The 23099-nt window shown below is 39.6% G+C and overlaps 1 protein-coding gene across 4 annotated transcripts in view; it reads left to right on the top strand.

Annotated features, from left to right (window-relative positions):
- Positions 1 to 19971, top strand: part of LOC102091262 (sodium-dependent noradrenaline transporter) — a 69106-nt gene extending 49135 nt beyond the window's left edge. The window contains exons 9-15 of one of the 4 annotated variants that reach the window (XM_065029280.1): positions 2880 to 3008; positions 5657 to 5756; positions 11223 to 11323; positions 13498 to 13665; positions 16119 to 16190; positions 17761 to 17819; positions 19876 to 19971. In XM_065029280.1, coding sequence (XP_064885352.1) covers positions 2880 to 3008; positions 5657 to 5756; positions 11223 to 11323; positions 13498 to 13665; positions 16119 to 16190; positions 17761 to 17784 — 594 coding nt within the window. In that variant the 3' untranslated portion in view covers positions 17785 to 17819; positions 19876 to 19971. Of the gene's footprint in view, positions 1 to 2879; positions 3009 to 5656; positions 5757 to 11222; positions 11324 to 13497; positions 13666 to 16118; positions 16191 to 17760; positions 18568 to 19693 lie in introns of those variants that run through there. The other 3 variants (XM_021294053.2, XM_005507129.3, XM_065029281.1) reach the window with 3 other exon arrangements.
- Positions 19972 to 23099: the final 3128 nt, after the last annotated feature.

The raw sequence follows: 23099 nt of genomic DNA, 5'->3' as shown, positions 1-23099 counted from the left end.
GAGGGGCTGTCCATCATCAGTTATTACAATTTAAAGGTATGACCAAACATCTCCGCTAAGAACTATTACTACCACCAAGCTGCAAGAAGGTTTTGGAACCCAACTTGCAAAACACAAGCCACAGTAAACCATTCAGTAGGGCAGTTTCTGGAAGACGTTTTTACATGTGCTGAAATTAATTAATCTGCTCAAGACAGACACTATCTAAAGGCAGTCTGATTTCTTCTGCAAGCAGTGCTACAGAATCTTCTGTAAATTTAGGCAACTGTAAAATCACACCAGAATATTCCCATAGTGGTTTTATTTTACTACTTATCTTACTGCAAAACGTCTACTCTAATGAGCGTATTTGCTCTTTCCATAATGTGATGGCTTTTACTGTACCCTGATATTCAGGATCACAGAAACTTCAGCCCAGAAAATATCCCAAGTCATTTGTACTGCTTTGTTCTTGCCAAAGAGGCATCAAGACAGCCTGTTATATTTAGGCTAAAAGTTGAGTAATTTCTGGGAAAAAACAGACAGAGTCTTTAAGGAACAGTGAACCATGAACAAAAAGTCATTGCTTTTAGTAGGGTAGGGGTTTCCTTACTATTCTAAAGCATAAAAACTCTCTTTCGTCGTTCTGAATGTACAATGGCAAAACCAGTGTTTCCATTGCTTACAACTTCAGAAAATGTCATTCATTTTCAAGGACAAGAAAGGGAAGGAATGAACTGACACTGAGAATAAAACTACGAAAAATGAGGTTGCAGCAGGAAGCTTTGCTGATCATTGGCAAACAGCTCAATGAGATCCTGTGGAGTGAGCTCTGAGCTGTAAAGGTCAGATTCAGGTCTAAATGTTTCCAAAGTGTTTGGATTTTTGGATTCCAGCTCAGGTTCAAATAGGTTTATCTTTATACACTAAGATCTGGATCCTTATTCAAAACGTTGAGACCAAATTACATCCGAGTTTATAGCCTGGCCATTTTTTCAGCTGTAAGCAGACATGAAGGATGGAAAGGAAGGGTTCAGCACAGTGAAAGGGCATGAACGACACAGCAGGAACAGGGAAGAATTAAGAAGAAAATACACGTTCAAAAGTGTCTAGATCCAAAACAGTTAACTTTGCAACACAGACATAATTTAAGGCAATGCAAAGAAACATTTGAGTGACAGAGACACAGGGCTTTAGACTGCAGAACCCACTTTTCCTGCAGTGCAGAAGGCTCTTTCTTATAGAGCTAATTAAAGTACTTCGAACTGATAAACTGCAGCCAAGCCTAGCTCTTTCTTTCTAAAAGCTGAAGGAACTGCTTGTTCACGTTTTGTTCAGGGCTTTGCACCATTCAGATCAGAAAACTCAGGTCATGCAGTATTTTTTATGGTGGTCTTCCCAACGCTCCCCCAACATTTGACTGATCAAGTCCCTGAAGGGAAAATCAAAATTTTTAAAGCTAAAAATCAAATAAGTCAAAGTTATAGAGGAAAAATTATATATGAATCCTCTGATTCATGCATGTAAGTCTGCACTGGCACAGAAATACAGACATCTGTACAGAAACAGAAGTGTCAAAATATTTAAGCAAAGAGAAATTTGATCATGCAATTTTAAGTAAGCAACAATGAGAATGACAGAAAACGCAACACATGTTTGCAAACATTTCTTTTGGAGGAGCATCAAGCTTGGCATACAGAATTAACAACGGGAATAAATCGTGACGCATTAAGAAGTAGTCCCTAGCCAAAATAATCCAAGCCGTCTCTTTCCGTTTTCAACTTCTCCAATACCATTTAAGTGCCAACACGGTAACAACTTCAGGGAGCATCAAATATTAAACCCTCTTAACTGCAGGGCACTCACTGATGCTCTCCCAAGACACGAGGAACTACAAGCCTGCACTAGGTTTTGGGACATTTTACTTGTCAACATTAGTTACATTTAAAAAGAAAACAAAAAGGAGGGAGGTCCACTGCCCCAGCAGCTTGGCTCTAGACAGGAGCTGGTCCTCTGCTGCCAGGTCCAACCAGAGATGGGGATTTACCAGGTTCCCATGCGAAAGGGACAGGCTGTGTCAGCACCTGCTAACCAACTATTGTCTTGCACCAAACACTCTAGGTTTTGCCATAATCTTTCAGCATCTGAAAAAGAATGAAATCTGGCCTCCCCAAAATATTAAATAAATGTATTTATTATGAGAGGAGACTGGAATTCATTTTCCAGCTTCTTGGTGGAGGGGGAGGCAGAGTGCTTTCTTTGGTGAAAGGAATTAAAACTCAACCACCTATATGACCCAGCAGTTTCAAGGAAAGCTTGAAAAGTACCTTTTGTATATTGCAAAACAATGGCTAACGTTCACCATTAACTTCTAGAAGGAAGGATTGAATTCTTTCATGTTGTCAACAACAAGAAAAAAATTACATCAGTCTTCCTCTGTTGTGATTCTTCCAGGTCTGTGCAGGTTTTTGTGAAACTATATTTGGTTAAACAATGCCTAAACCGAATCTTCGTTCAGTACACTTCCCCTAAATGCTTATTGTATCTGTCTTTGTACTGGACATCTGTTAGGGAGTTTGGTTACTTAAGCTACCAGCTTTTGCTCCAAAGTATATTCAAATGTATATTATTTTCCCCAATGTACAGTCTCACTACCCCGGTGAGTCAAAGGTCCTGCAGAGGATTTGGCTATTGAGACAACAACCATGACAATTGATACCCAGTTGCCTGACTCAGGTCTCTGGCACAACAAAATAAATTATACCTCAGAACGCCAGAGCTGAAGTGTCAGAAATCATACAGTGGTTGAGAATTAATTATCGAAGCTGCTTTGCATTCTCTGGTCTGTCTTTAGAGCGGTCGGTAGCATTTAACCAGGCCTCTTGCCTTGTCCTCCTCAGATGGGCGGGATGGAGGCCGTCATCACCGGCTTGGCGGATGACTTCCAAATTCTGAAGCAGCACAGAAAGCTCTTCACTTTTGGGGTTTCTTTTGGCACTTTCCTACTTGCCCTTTTTTGCATCACCAATGTAAGTACAACAAAAGTTTCCATCAACAAGCTACCTTAAAAATGCACTTAACCTGATCAGACAGAAGGGTCAATAGGCTCAGGTGCCTTTTTGTTATAAATTTTAATTCTTAAACAAGTCATGGTCAGAACGTTACTTTTAGTCTGATCTGCATGCCACTTCTCTGCTTTTTTGCACAAGATCATTAGCTATCAACAGAACCTACAAGCCTTTGTTCCAGAAGAACCGTCGAACTACTCGTTTTGTTTGGGTTTCTGGTTGGTTTTGTTTGTTCGGTGTTTATTTGTGTGTGTTTGTTTGTTTGTTGGGGGAGCGTAGGGGTGGTGTTGTTTGGTTGTTTAAATCACATGGAATGGAACTGTGTTGAGTGCTTATTCCTGTGTGAGGAACTAAGAACTTTAAGTGCCCAGACCCTTAGTCATCTGGCCACTCTCCAAACAAAGAAGCAACACTCACTTCTTGGGAAAGGAGTTTGGAATAACGACCTCTCCACCGTGTGTCTTCATGTTCTTTCATGTACCCAGATCTTATCTCAGCACCATAGAAAGCACACAGATAATTTACCCTGAACATTCAGTAACCTGTATTTATTACTACCATCGTCCTAAATTATTTGCCTCACTAGGATTCAACAACTAATTAAAAGATGAGAATCACAGTGTTCTAGGTTGGAGAGAACTTTATTTCCTTTTTTGACAAAACAGAAAGCAAGCCCTGTAAGCAAAGATGCCAAAAGCGTCAGGAAACAACTGTCATTTGAGGCACCCATGACAGCAGATGTGCCGAACCTCTCCCCTTCCCTAGAAATCGTTTTCAGATCTATCAAGATGACTGAAATGGCATGTTTATAAATAGCAGAGCTCTTTTTACACTCAAAGAATACCCCAGTATTTTTACTCTAGTTTCCTCAACCTGGAAAACATTTGAGACACTGAAAATAGACATATCATTTAAAATACCTATCTTTTTAATACCACGCTCTCTCCATTGTTACCTGAAGTGAACATGCTCCTTCCTTATTCGAAGTTTCAACTGGAATAACATTTCCTGAAATACAAGATCAGAAGGAACTCCGTGGTTAAAACCCAAACGGGTGCCAGTGGGTGCAATTCCACTGCCCTCAAGCAAGCTAAAAAAGCTCTAGCTTTTCAGTCACAGCACCTGTTTAGACTCCAGTTCGCTCCAGCAGCTGGAATGCACAAACCTGGCCAAACGTGTTGGTTCGCATAGCAGAACAACATTTCTAGTGTGTACAAAATACAAAGAAAAACCCTTGTGATACCATCACATTGAATTAATCTGTGTGATTTTGTCCTCTGAAATTTTAAGGCTGTGTTTTTGGAACACGTTTCTTACAAAACTGTATTTGTCATTCACTTTACGAAGTCTGCTAGCAGAGGCGTTCATTTAGAGCAGGTGTAGAGCACAAACAAGAGGTCAAACACAAATGTCATTCAATAAGCAACGTTTTCTTTCTACCACAACAGCCAAAGTTCATTCCGTTTCCGGACTAGTCCCCACAGAATTAAAAACCTAGACGAGGCCTAAGTCCTGTTCTCTCTATTTTCGTAAATACACACAGCTGTTTCAAAACAACATCTTTTTATATGAAAAAAAGAGAACTGATGGATTGCAGAGATTACAATCACCTAGAGATCTAAATATTACAAGTGTTATTTATACCATCGGTAAAACATGGAAGATCATTTGTATGTTCCTCCTTTTGTGAACAGACATAGATTAAGTTTGGTTGTAAAAAAATATTTTAACGAAAATCTGGGGCAACTGCAAAGACATCCATTGTTTACACGTGACAAAGAAAGTCCTGGAACACTCTGCTCAGGTTCGTCTTGAAACACGTGAATATATCATCGTCTTCCAATACTCATTAGCCTGAACCAAATAAAATGAGCAGTAATTTACACAAATTCATACCACATTGTAAAATGGGACAAATTGCAGCTAAAAAGTCCTCAGCCATGCACCACTGAAGAACAGAAATGTGCTGTTGCAGAGGAAGATGATCTCGTTCGCTCTCTCCTCTGGGCAAAGCCTTGCTAATGCCACAGTAAAGACACTGAACAGGGAAAAGCTGCGTCCGTGCTGGGGTGGTAACAGAGACTCAACAGCAGCTGCTCCCTTCGCACGGACATTGGAACCGGGGATCCAGGCACTCTGGGAAAGCAGACAGCAGCCTAAGGCTGCAGGTTCACTTGACTACGGAATAACTTGCCTTAGGAACAGAGTGAGAATGGCTTGTGGAAAGTCTTGCAGCACTCCATTCCTGCCAGTCATTTAGGAGATGTTCGTTACGTGCTCAGACAGGCCCTGACCGACAAGCTGCTGAGCATTCTCCTGAGCGGCCAGTGCTGTCGGAGCACTTACTAATCCTGCTAAGTTGAGGCGTCCGTTTCCCAGTTCAGTGGGGACACAGGTGAAAAGAAGCATCTTTAAAAGAGTGGCAAGTCTGATTCCACTATTTTGTAGGCAAATATGAACCTGTGTCTGCAGAATAGGCTCCATATTAAAATACTTGGGTTAAGATAACGTCTCCAGTAAAGCAGATTTCTGTTAATTAGATACTAAACTACTGAGATTATTCTATTTGTGACTTTGTTTTGTTGCACCTTTTAACTCCCCGATGCCAGGGTGGAATCTATGTGCTCACACTTCTGGACACATTTGCAGCTGGGACTTCAATACTGTTTGCTGTTCTGATGGAGGCAATTGGAGTTTCCTGGTTTTATGGTAAGCACTTCACTTTGCACCTGCAAAATCTCTTCTAAAATTCCAAGTGCTCACGACGGGCTTGCGCACACATTGTGTTAAGGGAAGACAGCATAGCCTTGTACACGTGAAACCATGACCAGCCAGGTTTCGTACCGTGATTTTCCTCTGATCTATGAATAGTGACAGGAACGCAGATGTTCAGTGGGCTAAACTTTGAAACCCTGCACAAAACCAAAGAAAACTGCCCTGTGAAGGAGACCACAGTGGGATGGAAATGTTGCTACTTTTGCCAGTGTTTCACAGCTGTTAACAGAAGTGATGACTTGCAGTAACAAGTTTATACCCGGTAGTTTCACAGAAAGTAGATTAACCTAAATACAGACTCACTGTTTCCTCCTTTCCATTATCTCCCCTGGGCCAGTCTCAAGATCCCCCCATGCAATACAAGTAAAGGTCCTTTGTCGTTAGAGAGCTGCAGTAATTCATACATTAGTCCCTTTTGTTTGAGACAATATTCTACTTAAATGTAAAATTTATTTTATAGCATGATATGGAATACCCAACACCATAGACACCAGCAATAGTAGTGTTTCTAGTATTTCATACTAACTTATGCCAGAAAAAGGGTGCAGTAATTTGCTTTATCCCCAACATGGCAGGCTTTGGGAGTATACAGCTGCCCTCTGCCCCTGGGCTGCGCGGTCACCGTGTGCCGGCCACGGCGCAGGGGTGCGCTACGGCACTCTGACGAAAACGTGGCTCACAATTTAAGTCAGGTCTCAGAAGAGACCTGCCTGGCTTTATTTGGTCTTTAATATATTTCTCCTCACTAAATTTAAATAAATAAAAAGCAAGACACTTGATACACAAGTTTCATAAAAATGAAGAAAAACATCTTTTTCTTTCCCACAATATAAATGACCATGGTGATGGCAAACAGCCACATTCACTGCTCTAAACCCACATGAATGCACTTGGATGACCTTAACTGGCAAAAACCCAACAAACTGAAGTTGTGCTTTCCGCCACAACACTGACGTTGCCAGCGTAACAGGATACGGAGTGTGCCCGAGCTCAGTTCAGCCCACGGGAACTCCAGTCTTGCGAAGTGTCCTATATTGTCTAGCTTCACCAAGAAAAGAAAATCCTCTGCTCTAACTGATGAAGTTTACTGCTACTCTCAAAGCGAAATAAAGCTTAAACTGAATATTGCATACAGCAGCAATACTTGAATATTTTATTATACGCATAGCCTGCTAACCTCTGATTATAAAGTTATGAGAGATTACCTGGCCTGGGGCAGTTCCCCCCAACCCTAACGCAGCATTTGAGAGATGAGGTGTTTTTAAATATCTGAAATCAGTGTTCCAAATATTTCCTCTCTCCTCTATGTCCCCATTCTAGAGGAGTTCTTCTCATGTTCTATCAGTGACCCAGAGTTCAAAATTTCCCCTATCACGTGGGAAGGTCAGGCAAATTCATAGCTTACTCACTGCAAAAGATGCCACCTTCAGAAGAGCAGAAATTACAAAGTGCTGTTAAGTCACCAAATCAAACGCGGGGGGAAAAAAAAGTCAGAATTTAATCTGAATTAGGCATATCTTGCTTTGGGGGAGAATGCTGTCAGTTCCTTGTCACAGACAGGCTAGTAAAATTACAAGGATCCCAAAATGAATATCTCATTTTCTCCAAATCAAGCAAAAACATTCTGCATCTCAGGTCTTACACCAGTCATCTCACTGCAACAGTGCTAACTATCAGTTCTATCTGAAATTGCTCGCTGCTGGATTAATCAAGTTTCTTGAGCTCTTGTTTTTCTTCCCAGTTCCTCTTAATTCTCACGTCATACTCACTGGTTGGTCACAACTCTCTCCATTATTACCAGGTTTCAACGCCACAGCAGCCTGCAAATCTCTTTCCTATAAAGTCTGCATTGAACCGGCTGCCCTGATTCCCAATATGAGTGTTCTTCCCCCTAAAGTCATCTTCATTTCTATTCGGAGACAGTGTTTGTAGGCAACACAGGATTCATCAGGTTCTTAGACATTATCATTCTCACTGCCGTATACCACCCTCAGTCATTTATTTGTCCATCCATGCTGTGCCACCATATTCCTCTCGTCAAGCTCCCTCTTGCAGTTGAAAACTGTTGATGAGTGAATGAGGTGAAAGAATGGCATTTACGTGTAAAGCTGTCTAATCTACTAAAGAAATAGCTTTTAGCTTTAATGTACTAATTCTGTCACCCAACATGGGTATGGACCTAGCACCTCATATGCTATTCTCTCTCAAAATAGGAGAGACACTAGATTTCACCCCTGTAAAAGAGCTGAATGGACAAATGTGATCACAGCTTAGCTTGGAAGCAGAGGCATAACATATTCTGCAGTTAGTAAGGGCAAGTTATTATCTGCTGCTACTAAAATAGGATATACTACACTTTACAGTAGCTAGGCTCTGTATATGGTTCACAGACTAAGCCAGGGCAAGTAAAATTTTGTTCATTTGTTGCACCTGGTGTCCATCATCCTTTCCTTTCTCCCTCCTGCCTCCCCATAACCAGAAAAAATATCTACTATTTTGTCCTAAACAGCTGACAGACGTTTTTACTGACACAGCGCGACCTGTTGCTTTATAAAGACATTATTACAGCCCCAGGTTCCACTTGAATTTATTAAATCTGGCATTGTCTTGTCTACCTCTTTTTTCTGATAGACCCCAGTTGCCTTAATGACCCACTTGAATATTAAGCCAGCCTGAAGGCAAGCATTGACATTTTGGCACAGACCAAAAATGTGGAAATTTAGTTCAAATTATACCTATGACCATTTGCTGTGAAGTTTCTTCTGGAAAAGTCCACCTGTGTGTAAGAGAAGGGAGAGCTAGTTCATTTGACTCTATGCAAGTATTTTAGTTATGACTGCTAGCTTGTTAGCGTTTCTCCTCTTGCACAACCCTGACATCATCCCTGATGCATAGGCTAAGAAAGGCCAGACACCTGTCTCACTGACACCAACCGCCCTTTGCCGGATCTCTTGATTTTTTCCTGGAAAAGCAAGGAGATTATTTCAATATTAAGCACCAGATCTCCAGCAAGCAATCTCAAGTTACTTTTGTGATACACCAGTTCCTTCCTGTATTTAAACAAGTCACCCACAGTTTTGGATTATCCTACAGAATCGCAAAAAAAAAAAAAAGTAAATGCTTTCAAGAACTGGAAAAAAACCAAGCCCTACAGGTAGCGTGGCCTGTAGCTATCGCTATGTTCTGCTTTACAGGTTGATTCTTAGAATGATTATTTGAAGACATACGTATTGAAAAGGCACGCTGTTGAACAAGCTGCCTAAGAGCATGGCCTACTCGCACCCCATTTTCAGTAGAAATTATAACACAAAGCACTATTCGAGCTCTGGGTATGTCTATCTGGAAACCAATAAGTAAAATTTTTGGAGCTATCTAGTCCTTGTCTTTGACCTTCTGCACAATGATAAATTTCACTCAGTATTTATAGCAGTTGAAATTCAGTCACTTTAAATTTAATCTAATTCTATTTGCAATGCCTTCTGTGAACTTTAAAGAGCATTTGCAGATCCTTTTGGCTACTTTGCTTCACCTGTACATAGCAAGGGGGGAGAGGAGGATGGGAGGAAATCAAAGAAAAGTTTACACTCAAATATCGAGACCTTGTAAATACATTACGTCCTGACTGCATGTAAAAGACTAACTCAAGCTATCCTAATTGTTTACGTTAAATAAATCCTGCTGAACTGATCCACATGAAGAGAAACAATTATTATGGTAATCTATACATCCTCCCTAACAAACAAATACACATGGCAAAAAGCTGCATTTCTGCTGTTTACCTAATAGGGTTCAGGATTAAAAGAAAACTTCCTGAACACATCAAGTATAATGAATTACAAATTAGTAGAAAGACATGACAGATTGTACTAAGAGAACTACTTCTCTCTGAGCCAATGTGTCTAAGGCATAAAGTTAGACACTGTTTCCTTTTCAAAGAAAAAGGAAAATGACATTTTTTCCCTGGTTTTTTATCAGCAATAATCATCCCATTCTAAAATACAGTGTGGAAAACAGCATGGTCTTAGATTAAACCTTTGCAAGATACCTCATACTGGTAAGTCCAACCAAAATAGAATCAATTAAAAAAACTGGGAAGAAGCTACCATTCAAATGGATGTTCTACAGTTGCCATTAAAATGCACGTTTGCTTTGGATAGTAGATTACAGTAAGTTACTTAATGAAAAAGAAGTGTTCCAATAAATACTGAAGATAGAAAATGTTCCACTGAAGACTATAATATTGCAGAAAGTCCACAGCATGCAGGTTAATGTGAATTAATAACAGAAACAAACAGTTTTGCACGCCGTTCTTCTCCCCTCTGGCCACGATGTCACTGAACGCTTGTTCTGGTGGGTGAATCCCACTGCAGGTAGCTCACCGTTGGAGGGACTGTTTTGGAATGGAATACTGTTATATAGTTTTCCTGACAATAGATATCTTGCACATCACTTCTTAGATGCTAATATGCAAAGTCTTACACTGAAATAATTTATGTTACTCTCGAGGTTTTGATAATAAACAAGCAATCAAGCCATCCGTGTTTCTAAACCCATACTGTATATTCCTCATACAAGTAGCAGGACTTATCTTTGATCTATGTCTTCATCTAATGATTTTCATGTTATTCTCTGCTGTCTTAAGTACTCCAGGAAGTAAAATGTCTGACTATTCTTGGCTTTTACTCACATGAACAAACCATGTAACTTCTAAGGTATCTACAACAGCTACGTTACTAGGTATTTAGATGCATGTAGAGGTAACAATTTTAGAAAATTCTAGGTATTATTATTTCCAAAACCACATAGAATATTCTAAAAAAGGCCACCTGTGTGTAGCTACTGTACTTTTGTACATACTTACACCAAACAGAAGCAGCATCTACCCAGTTCCTTGGGAAGGTGATAAAAGGTGAAATGACATTGTCAGATATAATGAACATCTGTGGTATTCAGTGAAACACTGAAAGTACAGTATGTCATTAAATGGAACAAATAAGCCTCCTTTGACAAATTAAGAATCATACAAATCAGCCTCCCTATCAGCAAACAGCTTGTGTGAGGGTCTGGGTTCTCCTTCAGTGTACTCTTAACAGTATTGAGCAAATTGGTTACAACAGTTCACAGCCCTTAAAAATTGTGTCCTATTCATAGTCCAAATTCTATATATTTGTGAAATGCCACTTTTCGATGGTAATGCTATTTGCAACAGACCTTAAGTGCTCATAGGCATTTAAATCTTGGATGTCAAAGACACATCTAGTCATTGAGAAGAGATCCATGTTGTTATGTGTCTCATGATTTGGAAGTCACTATTGTCTGCTGAGAAAGCAGATGTTTTGGGCTATGCCAGCATCTCATCAGTTTAGAATTGTGCCAGTCTGATGTTCACATCCCTTCTAGGTGTGGACAGATTCAGTGAAGATATCCAGCAAATGATGGGCTTCAAGCCAGGACTCTACTGGCGACTGTGCTGGAAATTTGTTAGCCCTGCTTTTTTACTGGTAAGTGTTGATAATTACTTCATCACGGAAAGAAAGACAGTATGCTCTTTTCTAGAATATACAAAAGGTACCAAGAACAAGATACTCCTTGCTATACCTGCTGTTGTCAGGATGAATACAAGACACTCCAATTTAATCATTCTTTCTCCTCAATGGCATTGGTTGTATTTTGTATCATACATTTCAGTTGTGAAAGAGAAGCTAGTTGTAGCTGCGCTCATCTTCCTCAGCAGGATTTCAAGAAAGCAGCTTTGCTTAGGGAACACAGAATACCTAGGCAGTCTTCTCCGTGTCCCCCCAGCATCCATGCATATTAAATATAAATCATTCTGTTGGGAAAATATACTAACCAGGGATAAAAGGATTGTGTTAGCAAGAATTTACTTTTCACTGGAGGATACCAAGATTTCTGAATTGTGCAATGACACCTTAGAATAACTAATATGCACCCATACCCAGTAAATTAGTTATGTGAAACACTGAATAGATGTATTAAGTACACCTTGTGAGCTGCTTGATGTGAAAAACAAGTGCCTCATTACATTTGGGGGAAAAAAATCCCACAGTGTGAATTTGGTTGCTTTGTGTAAAGGTTAGATTCAGATCTAAACTACAGTTTAAGATTGGGACCTTTTCCTATCCAGATGTGGAAATCAAAAGGTCAGAATGAATAATATGAAATTTGATCTGGCTATGATTTCCGGAGACTATTCATTGCATTAAAGCTGTGCACTCTTAGAACAGTACTGGTATTCCAAAGGTACACTGGGTAAGCTTTTACAACAGCCTTCAGGTCCACTTTTTTTCTTTTATATATAAGTTTCTGGCCCAAATTCATCAGTAAGTACCTACCAAGCATGTATTAATTATCCTTTTAAACACCGTTCTACAGCAAAGCTTGTATGGAACTATATCCTGCAGTACTTCCAACAGGCTGACTCAAGTAGAGTAGAAAAGGCCGCATCCATAGGTTTTGCACACCAGGAGACTGCTGAAAATTTAAGTTTCACCAAGAGCAGAGTTCTATCGAGCCAGCTTGAGACAGCCACTGCCAGTGTAACCCGCAGGGAGCTTCACAGCTTGGTGAAATGGCCCAGATACTTTCCTACCAAAGCCTATAAACAGAAGGGTCAGAATGGATCTGCAGGTAACGCATCTTTCAGCCACCACAAGGCACTCATTTTTTTCCAGCTGCAAGGGCTAAACTTGGGACATATCAAATTAATTACTGGGTAACGATTTATTTTTAAAACCCATGGAAATTATATCACACTGGGTAGTTTTGTCATAGCTGCACATTTCCTTAATTTTCTAAAAGGCATAACATACATTACAACTCTGATTTAGAGAGGGAAAGTAAATAAGATTTACCTTCTTATGGCTTATCTTTTGGGTTCTTTATTCAATACATTAAGAAAATAAACCAAATTATGTTAAACTGACCAAAATGCTTTAATGTAGTAATTTATACATGAAAACTATAAAGATGTCCACTTGCATCATTAGCCTACAGAATTTAAAACTACAAATTCTCTAAATTGGGTTGCTTGATCTAAGAAACAGCATTTTTACATCGCTTGGATGAAGCGTACAAACTGCCCCACCAGAAGAGACTAAGACCATAAGCACAGTAAATACAAATTAAAAAAAAAAAAAAAAATCAGCTATAGTTTCTTTGATATGTATAGTTTAGGATCATTTGGGAAAGGCTACGGAATTGTCATACTTCAGTACAATCCTTGCTCTACCGATCCCGTGCATGCTTAGTGCAAAGTGGCCTCTGTTTGGGACTGGTAATGTGTTACAGCCATTCCTAGGGATAAATACAATTCTCCGTAAGATAAAGCTAAGTTGAGGCTGGTCAGGTACATGGTATCAAGAAATATCTCCTTGAAGCTTTCTGTCCCTACTGTCTGCAGCTATGTAGATCACCTCAAGAAAAATTGCAACATGGAATTAGTATTTTTCTAACTGCATTGCACACTGCTCAGAAATGCATCAAGAACTTCAACAGTTTAAGCAGTAAGAGGCACAAACTAAACAGGATGAAGGTAGAAGGTAAAGCTGCATTGAAATATACCTTAGGGCAGCTGCCTAAGAAAACACATTATATCAGTTTTCCGCTAAGATTATTCATCTCAAAACTGTGGTTCATTTTATTCTTTCTTCCCTAGTTTGTCGTGATAGTCAGCATAATAAATTTCAAACCTTTGACCTACGATGACTACACCTTCCCTCTCTGGGCAAATCGCATTGGCTGGGGAATAGCATTATCCTCAATGATACTTGTGCCTGCCTATATTATCTATAAATTTATGAATGTGCGTGGGACCTTTAAAGAAGTAAGTGAAACACTAATAAAATGTCATGAAATGTTGCTACAAAATGAAATTACTGGATCTAAGTTGGCAGTTTCTCTTACTCCTGAAACTTACTACTTATAAGTGACCTTTTGGATCCAACTGTCAGATGGGCTGGAGTTTTGAGGTAGGATTACTGCATGCTATTTGAGTTTCTAGATAGAAATTAGCTTTCCAGAAAGCACCATAATAATTCTGAAAAGTTATTTTTGATGCATGTAATTAATCCAATTGAAGAGATCATTTTTTTGCCTATTAACAAAAAAGTACAAATTATGGTATTTTCATATTCAGTTTTGAGTTATGGTCTTCACACAGTTCTGCCTAAACAGCATTCAATCCAAAGGATGCTTTATTCACTCTATAGTGGAGCGTTGTAAATGGTTATATGCGCAAAGGTTATTCAGATCTCTCCTATGTTAGCATTATAAGAGTCTCTAAACATACATCCACATGCTGGGGGGTGGGATTTGTCCCCAGGGTAGCCCTGTGTTCAGGATAGCTTTTGTTCAGTTAATGAGTATCCCGCAAGGACAGAAGAAACACCTTACGGGGTCACAGTAATAAATCCATTTAGCCCAATATTCTGCCTTTAACAGCAGCCACTTCGTATTTGATTTTCTCTGTCCAGTATGTATCCTTATCCTCTGTTTACTGGCCTTATTTCACCATTCTGCCCAGGCTAGAATTAATGCAGAACTTTCTATTGTGTTTATCACTAATGTCAGAATGCTTGAAGAAACTTAATATTCAAGATAGACCAAGGTGCTGAAATAGATCTGGAAAGCAAGAAAATTCTGATATAGGCACCGCTTATGCTCTAACTACTTCAGTAAAAGAACCAGGGTACTTGAGAGCAGCATTTTGCACTAAATGACCCACTTCATGCGTAATACGCCTGGTCTGTGCACTGAATAAAGCAGAAACTGAGGTAGAAACAATTTCTGACAATCTTATTTTAATGTTTTGCCTAAAAGCAAGAAGTTTAACTTTGCAACCTTAAAAGTGCTCTTTTAGCTTCATTTATATGTTTATGTGTAATATTAATATATTAATTCTATTTAAACGAACCCGTTTCTATGGGAAAAACGCATCTATATTACCTTACAGTTCAACCCCTTGTACTTTTCTTTGTTTATCAGTTCAAAGTGGCACAGGATTAAGATTCATTGTACATATTAATTTTACTGTGACTGCCATAGTAAGTTATCTAGAGTCTTCAAACCTCTAGTGGTGCTCAGGAATAAGACTCCTCGCCACTGTACAGCATCAACTTTTGTCCTGTGATGTCATAATTTTATAACCTAGTTTTATTGTTCTCCTTCCTACAGCTAGACTTACACAGTGGTGTGGCAAGACACTGACGCGCTAAAGCCAATCACTGAGCCACCACCACAGAGAATTAAGCAGAAAATAGGATCTCATGCCTTACCTGGATAGGGTGCACCCCCTCACGCTGACCGGCAGGCCTACAGAGACACACACCTTGTTTCTGAAACGTTACAAGCACCTCACTTGATCTTCACCTCAGAAGAGCACCCCAAAGTAGAAATTCCTCTTCACCCACCCTATTTATCATCAGTTCTAACATCTCAATGTTGTGCACGATTCCTAGCTTTGATTTTCACCAATTCCACAAGCCCTTTGCTTTGTTTCATTCCTGGGGGTTTACAAAGCCATTTTCTAGTGGCACCTAAGTGTCAAAGAATAATTTATACTGGCCCAACAGGCTTTTGCCACTGATGTCGGGATGTAGAAACCTTCGGTCACAAACACATTTGCTTATTCATTTTTAGGTGTTGGCAAGTTTTCGTTTGTCTTTTACAGCTTTTTTCTCCCCATGAGAAATATACCAAAAGGCTAGTCTATTACATCCAGGTATTTGTTATAAGACATGATGCCCTAAATCGTGGCTCTTAAAAGTATGGGGAAAGGTATGCTCTCAGTCTAATGGGAACTCCTTAAGTTGGCTGAAAGTTCATGATAGACCAAAATCTACATGTGATCCCAAATGGCACAGCGTAGGGTAGACACGGGAGAGGGGCTGGGAAACAGTCAGTACCTCCTCCCTCTCGCACTGGAACTCGTCAACCGCATTACAGCACTAACAGAAAGGTGTCAGTTTAGGGGATGCAAGGCCGGTGATGCCAGCTTGTTCCTGATGTTCTTTTCCATATGTACTTGCTCAGTATTTGGACTTAGTATTTGCATAAACTTTGTACTGTTGTTTCTTATATTACAGGCTAATACCAAGGGTCTTAAAGTAAGTTTGTTCTCTCAGTGACCAAGCTGAAGGCACCTGAGGCAGTGATATTAATGATTTAAGTTACCATTTCAAACAAAGTTCATGCTACTTCCCCATTACAGATTGGGGATTACAGAGGTAATCCCACTTCATATGGCTGACTTTTTCCTCTTCTTCCCACCTGGTTTAGAGACTAGCTTACTGCATCACACCTGAAAATGAGCACCAACTCGTGGCACAAGGAAATGTCAGGCAGTTTAAGGTTTGTACACCTTTCACCATGCTTCCTCTCCTGATACCAACCTTTTCCTGTTTTTAGTAAAAACTACAGGTTTGCATCAATCTCATATCGGATACCTTTGCAGGTCTGTTGTTCCTTCTTCCCCCCACCCCCAACAGCATGTTAAGATGCAGGAGGGTCATCAGCCCTGTTGGAAGACTTTTGACACCTTCCTTCCTCAACTAAGCAGAACCCACAATGTTACAGGTCACCTAGATCCAGTGTTTTAGATTCTATCTGATTACAGTAAGATCTCACCAAGAGATTAAGGTATTTCCAAACTATCATGTGCATTTGAACAGGTCATAGCCTCTCCCTCACTTATTGCACAACAATCTGAAATGATGTTTCCTAAACACCAATTACACACCACAAAACATGGTAAACAGCAAAACAAATATCCAGCTTAGACATAATGTCTGCAATGAAATAGTGTGGTAGGTTATATGGAAGAGGCTTTCCCCACAGGCCTGCAATTGATTGAAAACACTGCTGGAGACTTCTTAAGCAGCCATGAAAAATGTGCTATAGGATTCCAAACACTGCTTTCCTTTAGCAAATAAAATGAGCTTATTGAACTAAAGTCCTTTTTGTCAAACATAAAAAGGATGCAAATATGAAGCTTGTTACACTTATCAGCATTCATGCCAGACCACTTTGTCTTCAAAGTTGAAAGCAACTAGAATTATGCATATCACCTCAAAACACGACCCAGATTTTATGGTGGTGGTTTGTATGTTGGTGCTGAAAAAAGAAATTTGCCTTTTGCTTACTCTGGAAAATAATGTTTGAAGTATAGTTTTGAATTTTAAAGCAAGTGTAGATTTATGGGACACAGAATGGAAGCAGGAAGAAAAGGCTTCCTGTTTGATGACCACAATTTATTTGATGTGGCCAAGAATATGTAGCAGAACAGCACCTCTTCCTGCCTTTTCTCTCCTGCCCTCACTTGTCTGAAGATTTAATATTCCAGCTCTAATAACTTGATTTTTCCAGAGGCAGATGTTCCTGTGTGAGTAGGCTATAAGCAGCCATTCCTACACTGTACCACTCATCTGAACCCAAATCTATAATGGCTAAAAGGAAAAAAAAATACTATCACTTAGATTAGAAAAGATTATACTCAGAAGTAAATTCCTAATGATACCTCAAACCATGAAAAACACTAGGGCATAGTGATTTGTTGCTGTCTTCAACAAACAGCTAGGAATAGCTTTGTTATTGCTAAAGCATAGTTAGCTATTTGTTCATGATGTTTCAGTTCGTAAACAAAACACTGACTACCATAATCAAACAAGTATTAAAATGTTCTTCTCACGTATGTTCAGCCGTTCTGAATTTCTAAACCGACCTGAGAGCTGACTGAATAACCTGCATGTTCAGCACATTTGTCACTGCAGACTGGAATGCACAGAAATATAGTTATAATCTAGCAGTTATGTTGAAACCTCTTTGTAGCTCTAAATTTGTCAACTAATGTATTTATACCATCCCTCACTATAGTCGTTTGAATCAATAATGTTATTAAACAACTACTTCTGTTTCCTTACAGCTTCAACACTGGCTAACAATATGACAGCCAACAGGTTGAGGAAAAGCCAATACGTTAAGGTAAACTGGGAATACAGAAAAGTTCAAAGCTCCCTCAACTGTGCTTGGACCAGGCTGGCTCAGAGTTTGTCCACTGACTCTTTGAGGGAAGACAACTGCTCTCATTCTCAATGCCTCCCTTCTATTACTTGGCTTCAAACAGTCTTTAAAGACTTGGTTTAATTTTTCTTATATCCTTTGGTGCCATGAGATCCCTACGTGACCAAAACTTGTGAGTTTTGCTATTGGCAGAAGTGGAGGAGGGAGGAGCAGAGGGAAAAAAAAGCAAACAACATAAGTTAAATGCTCTTTTATTGTGAAGAAGCGAATTAGATTTTTCTGACAGTAATAATTACTTCAGATATTCATGCCACGACTTATTTTAAACCAACAACACCTGAACATTCTTAGATCTAAGGAAGCAGTACAACTCAATTATGAGGAAAGAACAACTTTAACTATGTACTAATGTCATTAGCTTTCTTGCCATAGTATCCTTTGGGATATGAGTTCACATCCTTCTGAAGTGAAGACTCAGTGCTTCATTTTCAGTGGTTTGTTACTGGTTTCTTCTTTCGGTGAAGAACGGTCCTTGCTGTCTGTATACATCCCTGCCATTTTCTGTCCAGTTTACTTATACAAGCTGAAGAACAGCACGAACAGAATTCCTGTTATAGCTAAATACAGAATACTGTTTAACACTACACCGTCCTTAATGAAAAAATATATTCCCTTACAGCAAGAATTAAAATGGCTTTATCATACAATCCATACTCCACAGACTTTTTGAGCTAAGTACGGAAGTTACATACAAATAGACAGATTTTCACCTGTTGTTACATTCTGTTGCAAATAAAGAATGCAAAATACATAGGAAGAGAGAATTATTTTTTAGAACTACATAATCTACCCAGAGGCACCAAAACACCAAACTTAGGCTTCGTTCTCCTGCTGTGAACATGCTATTATAATCTAACCTGGATTCCCCTACCAAGCCACTGTAAGATTGTGGTGAATAATGCGGAAGGTCCCTTTAGGCACACTCAGCTCCCTAAGCCTGCTCCAGCTCTTCTCTCTGGTAGCATTATGCAAGGTAAAAAATACAGAACAAACTCTGCATTTGGGTGCTGTTCTTATTCTGTGGTCACTTATCACTGTAGTATCTTCCCAGTGATCACTAGATGTGGCAGCTTTGAGTTCTTTCTTGTACTTATTTATCACTAGCTGCACCTTGCAGAGGCAGTAGCTTCTCAGCTGAACCCAGCCCAGAGTTCACCTCTGGACCTTACCTCTGCTTTTTTTTTGGCCTTTACACATTCAATTCAGCTTGTCTTTTATACATATGTAGTGCTGCTTCTTTTTCAAAAGCCTATTTAAAAGAATGGAGCTTTATTATTCACAATACATTTTTTTATCCTTTTTTAAAATAGCCCAATTTAAAAGTCCCAAATGATTTGGGTCTTTTCATTATTCTTTATCATTGATTTATTTTCAAAATAATGGAAGGGAAATTTATGTCTATCCTTTTCCTCTAACATAATCAATACTTTGGAACGTATCAAGTATTGTCCTTTTCTTAAAGACTCTCTCTGACAAACAGTAGTTTTATTTAAACAGGGTTTTAAAACCAAAGGATACTTCCTTCTAATTATAAAGGAAGTCATTTTCTGGCCCAGCTGATGGCCAATAGCTGTTTAAACCCTGTTGATATTTTTCAATAATAAAGGAATTTCAAATGTTGCTATTCTAGTTCTGTAATAACACAGGAAACCAAACAATGAAAATATGTTGAAGGCTTCAAAAAAGCCATCCCACCAACTTTATAGTTAATCCCACTTTAATTGTTTGCTAAACTACACATGAATCTTTTCATTGTTTTAAATCTTACCTTTCAGTAACACGGCTGCTTCAGTCACTGGCTTGGCATGGCTCGAAAGCTTCTTAGCACAGATATAATTACCAAGTTTTGTAGCTCCTGGGGGCTCTTTAACACGGAGCGTTAATGTCACATTACACATTGTTTGGCTTACTCATGATCGGAAACGCTAACAACCAGCAATGTTCCCTTGCGACACAGCCCACCACCACCACCCGTGCATCGCCGCCACAGCTCTGAAACAGGAGCAAAGGATCTTCACGTGGAGTGAAATCAGCTTCATCCAGCATGTGAGGGTTTGATTGTATTTTTAATACCAACTCCTGTGGCAATTACCTACTACATTTTTTTTAATTTCTATTACTGTATAATTTCTTAGGGTTAGTGTAGTATTTATAGCTCAGGGCTCCATTGCACTACTGCCCCCTTGTTCTGAGGTTTTAGGGTCAAAGAACGTGCAATCTATACAGAAGACACTAGGCAAATCAGAGAAAGCAGGAATCTTGTAACTAGGAATAGCCCAAATGAAAAAGAAAGATAATGTGCATTGCATGACTGCACAGCTAGGCTTTAAGGTCAAGATGTTGCCCAAAGGAAGTCTCCCCACAAATAATACAACTTCTGTCCCAGAAATGAAGAACAATGTGTTCAATTCTCCACAGAATAAGATGCTCAACTACCTCATGCCTCTTAAGACAACAAATGATGCCCTTAAGCATCCATTCAAATGATAAATACCTTTCCGAAGATTATATTATTTTCCTCAACTCAATGATATGGTACAGACAGTCCAATAAGAACGCACAGCTCTGACACCCAGCTCCTCTTAGACACCTGCTTTGAACTGCCTAGTACACTCTCAATATGGAAAATATCAAATGCCACTGAGATACTCATCTCCCTTCTGCTCAACCACCGGTAGTTTGAAAAAACACCATCCCCCAGTCAGGTCCTTATCACCCCCATGGTTCAACTGCAGGTCTGCCTCTAATCCTGTCTTGAATTTTCAGCCAAGCAGGTCACCCTCTCCCTCAGCTACACCTGTTGCGGGAACAGACCTGCTCTGGGACTGGTGCTCTCCCAGATGTCCCCATGGGATGGCAAGTATTAGCACATGCTGGTGGAGTAGGCAGCCCACTTCCAAAATAAGAAAATCCTTGATACATGCTTATTTAAGACGCAGGATCACCTGCTTCCTAGTTATGTTGGCTTTTTGATAACAAGCAAGTGGGGAGAATTGAGTGAAGCAATTAAATAGGTCATTTGACAGTTCTAGAAACCATTTTCTTGAAAGCCTTTTTGTAATCTAATAAAGGAAGGAGCTGTCATACATTAGCATCTCTCTTCTGACCTTCCCATCAGTGAAAAATGCCTGCCTGTAATCCATATTTTTTCTTCAAGCTATAGAAAGTTAGTTAGCACCAAGGAAAGAGATTCTCCATTTTGTTTGTACTCCTGTTGTCATTCAGCAGAATAATCTTCATATACTTGGTGCTGTTCTAAAGCTACATTACTAAATCTCCAGAGATTTAGACTTCTGGTAGAAACAGTGGGTCTTTCATGGGCAACACTTGAAAAAGCACCAGTGCCATTTAGTGTTCAGCCCCTGTTTGAACCGCATGGTTTTGTCAGTCCTTCTTGTGTTCCGTCATGTCCTCAGGCAAACACCCTGGCACCACTTGAAAGACATCTTACCATAGTGAGGGATTTTGCAGGAAATCCAGGATCAAACATGGTATTTTAAATACAGAATGTAGGAGAAATACTTGGCTGTTACTGTTGTACATGTTCCCTAACTGCACATGCAATGTGTCTTGTATGCAATTTTCCCAGAGGAAATTCCACATAATTGGTCATTTCTTCTCAGCAAAATACTATTTAAATGCTATTCTTTTAAAAGGTCAAATCCAAACATTTTGTGTATACATCCACTTCTTATACTATTGTTTTAACATTTAATTAAGTTTCTTTTTATACTGTTAGGTTGTAGGAGGCCACATAGAAAGTTCTTTCGCAGTTCTTCCCATTCATGTAGCATTAATTAGTGGATACGTGCTTTTATGGAAATAGATAGCTTTCATTCACATCGTGGACTGATTCACTGTGTTTTATGAGGCATCGGCAAACATTTAAGACTTTGCTTCCTAAGAATCAAAGTTTAACCATAAATCAGCAATTTCAAAGGAGATGAGACTGATGAAAGTTTTATTTCAGTGCCCCATTAAAACACTTTAAGGTGGGCCTCTGAAGGGCTCAGACATAAGACAGCTGCGACAGCTCATCAAATGACAGCATAGGATCTATCTACAGAAATTTTGTGTCCATTCTGAATCTCTCAGAGCAGTAAAATAGGATATGTTTGTTCTAATACACTGTGTTTTTTCAGGGCTAAGAATATTTGTGGTCCGTCCACAGATCAGCTCATGCAAGAACTCAGACTCCTTAATTTAAAGGCCAACATGGTGTTTCAGATAGGACTCTTAAGTCTGCAGTCTTAGCTGTAGTACAGGGGGACGGATCTTCTGGAAGCACTTCCAGAAAGTCTCCTCCAAAGGAAAACGTTTCTTCGCTCTGCCTTCCCATGTTCCTGTTGGTGACCTGTGGGCTCACTTAGCTCAGCAGTGGGAAGTTGAACTGTTAGAAGATGAAGTGAAAATGTTTATAATGCATTACAGAAGTCAGGAACAGGACCTTGAAGTGACCTTACCAGGTTTGTACCTATATACAAGCTGAAAGTAGCATGTGCACTATTTTAAACAAAGCTGGCCAGAAATCACCATACACAACTGAACCTCTGATCTGCTTGGGCACCTGAATTACTGCAGTTCTTCATTTATGAAACTAATACTGGCTGATACATAAGAAAGCCAGCCATGCTCTGGCTTCCTTACAAAAAGGTACACTAGAGTACAGGATACTGCAAAACAGCCTGAAAAAAATTTTAGAACTTAATTTACAGAAGTAAAATGTTCAGTTAAGCCCTGTTATATCTGTGACCTCCCAATAGTGAGTTTCAGAGAGGATCATATGCAGGGAATAGTGATAACTCAGACATCCATATTTGAGTATTTCTCTGCTGTGGCAAACTGGCTTCTGTTCAGCCATTTCAGTCTGCAGTAACTCAGCCTTCAATCGCAACATTTCACCAAGCGCTGGCCCCCGTGCAAGCCATGTTCTCGAAGGGCAGCTTTTGCTGACAGCCAAGCCCACTCAGATTACACTTACATTTACTTGGTTTTGCCTGCTTAAGCTTAACTGTGGAATGACAAGACTTGCAAGCCATGCCATGCACAGAGAAACTTTTCCTAGGCCAAGAAAATCCAGATTTTTGCACATCGTTCCTAATACAAATTAAATCAATATAGGACCCATATCCTCAGATGGTGATGAATTTGCAGAGTGGTACTGTTCACTGCCTGAGACTG

This window comes from Columba livia, chromosome 13 (genome assembly GCF_036013475.1).
Source record: "Columba livia isolate bColLiv1 breed racing homer chromosome 13, bColLiv1.pat.W.v2, whole genome shotgun sequence".
Taxonomy (NCBI): domain Eukaryota; kingdom Metazoa; phylum Chordata; class Aves; order Columbiformes; family Columbidae; genus Columba; species Columba livia.
This window is presented reverse-complemented; position numbering and strand designations above follow the sequence as displayed.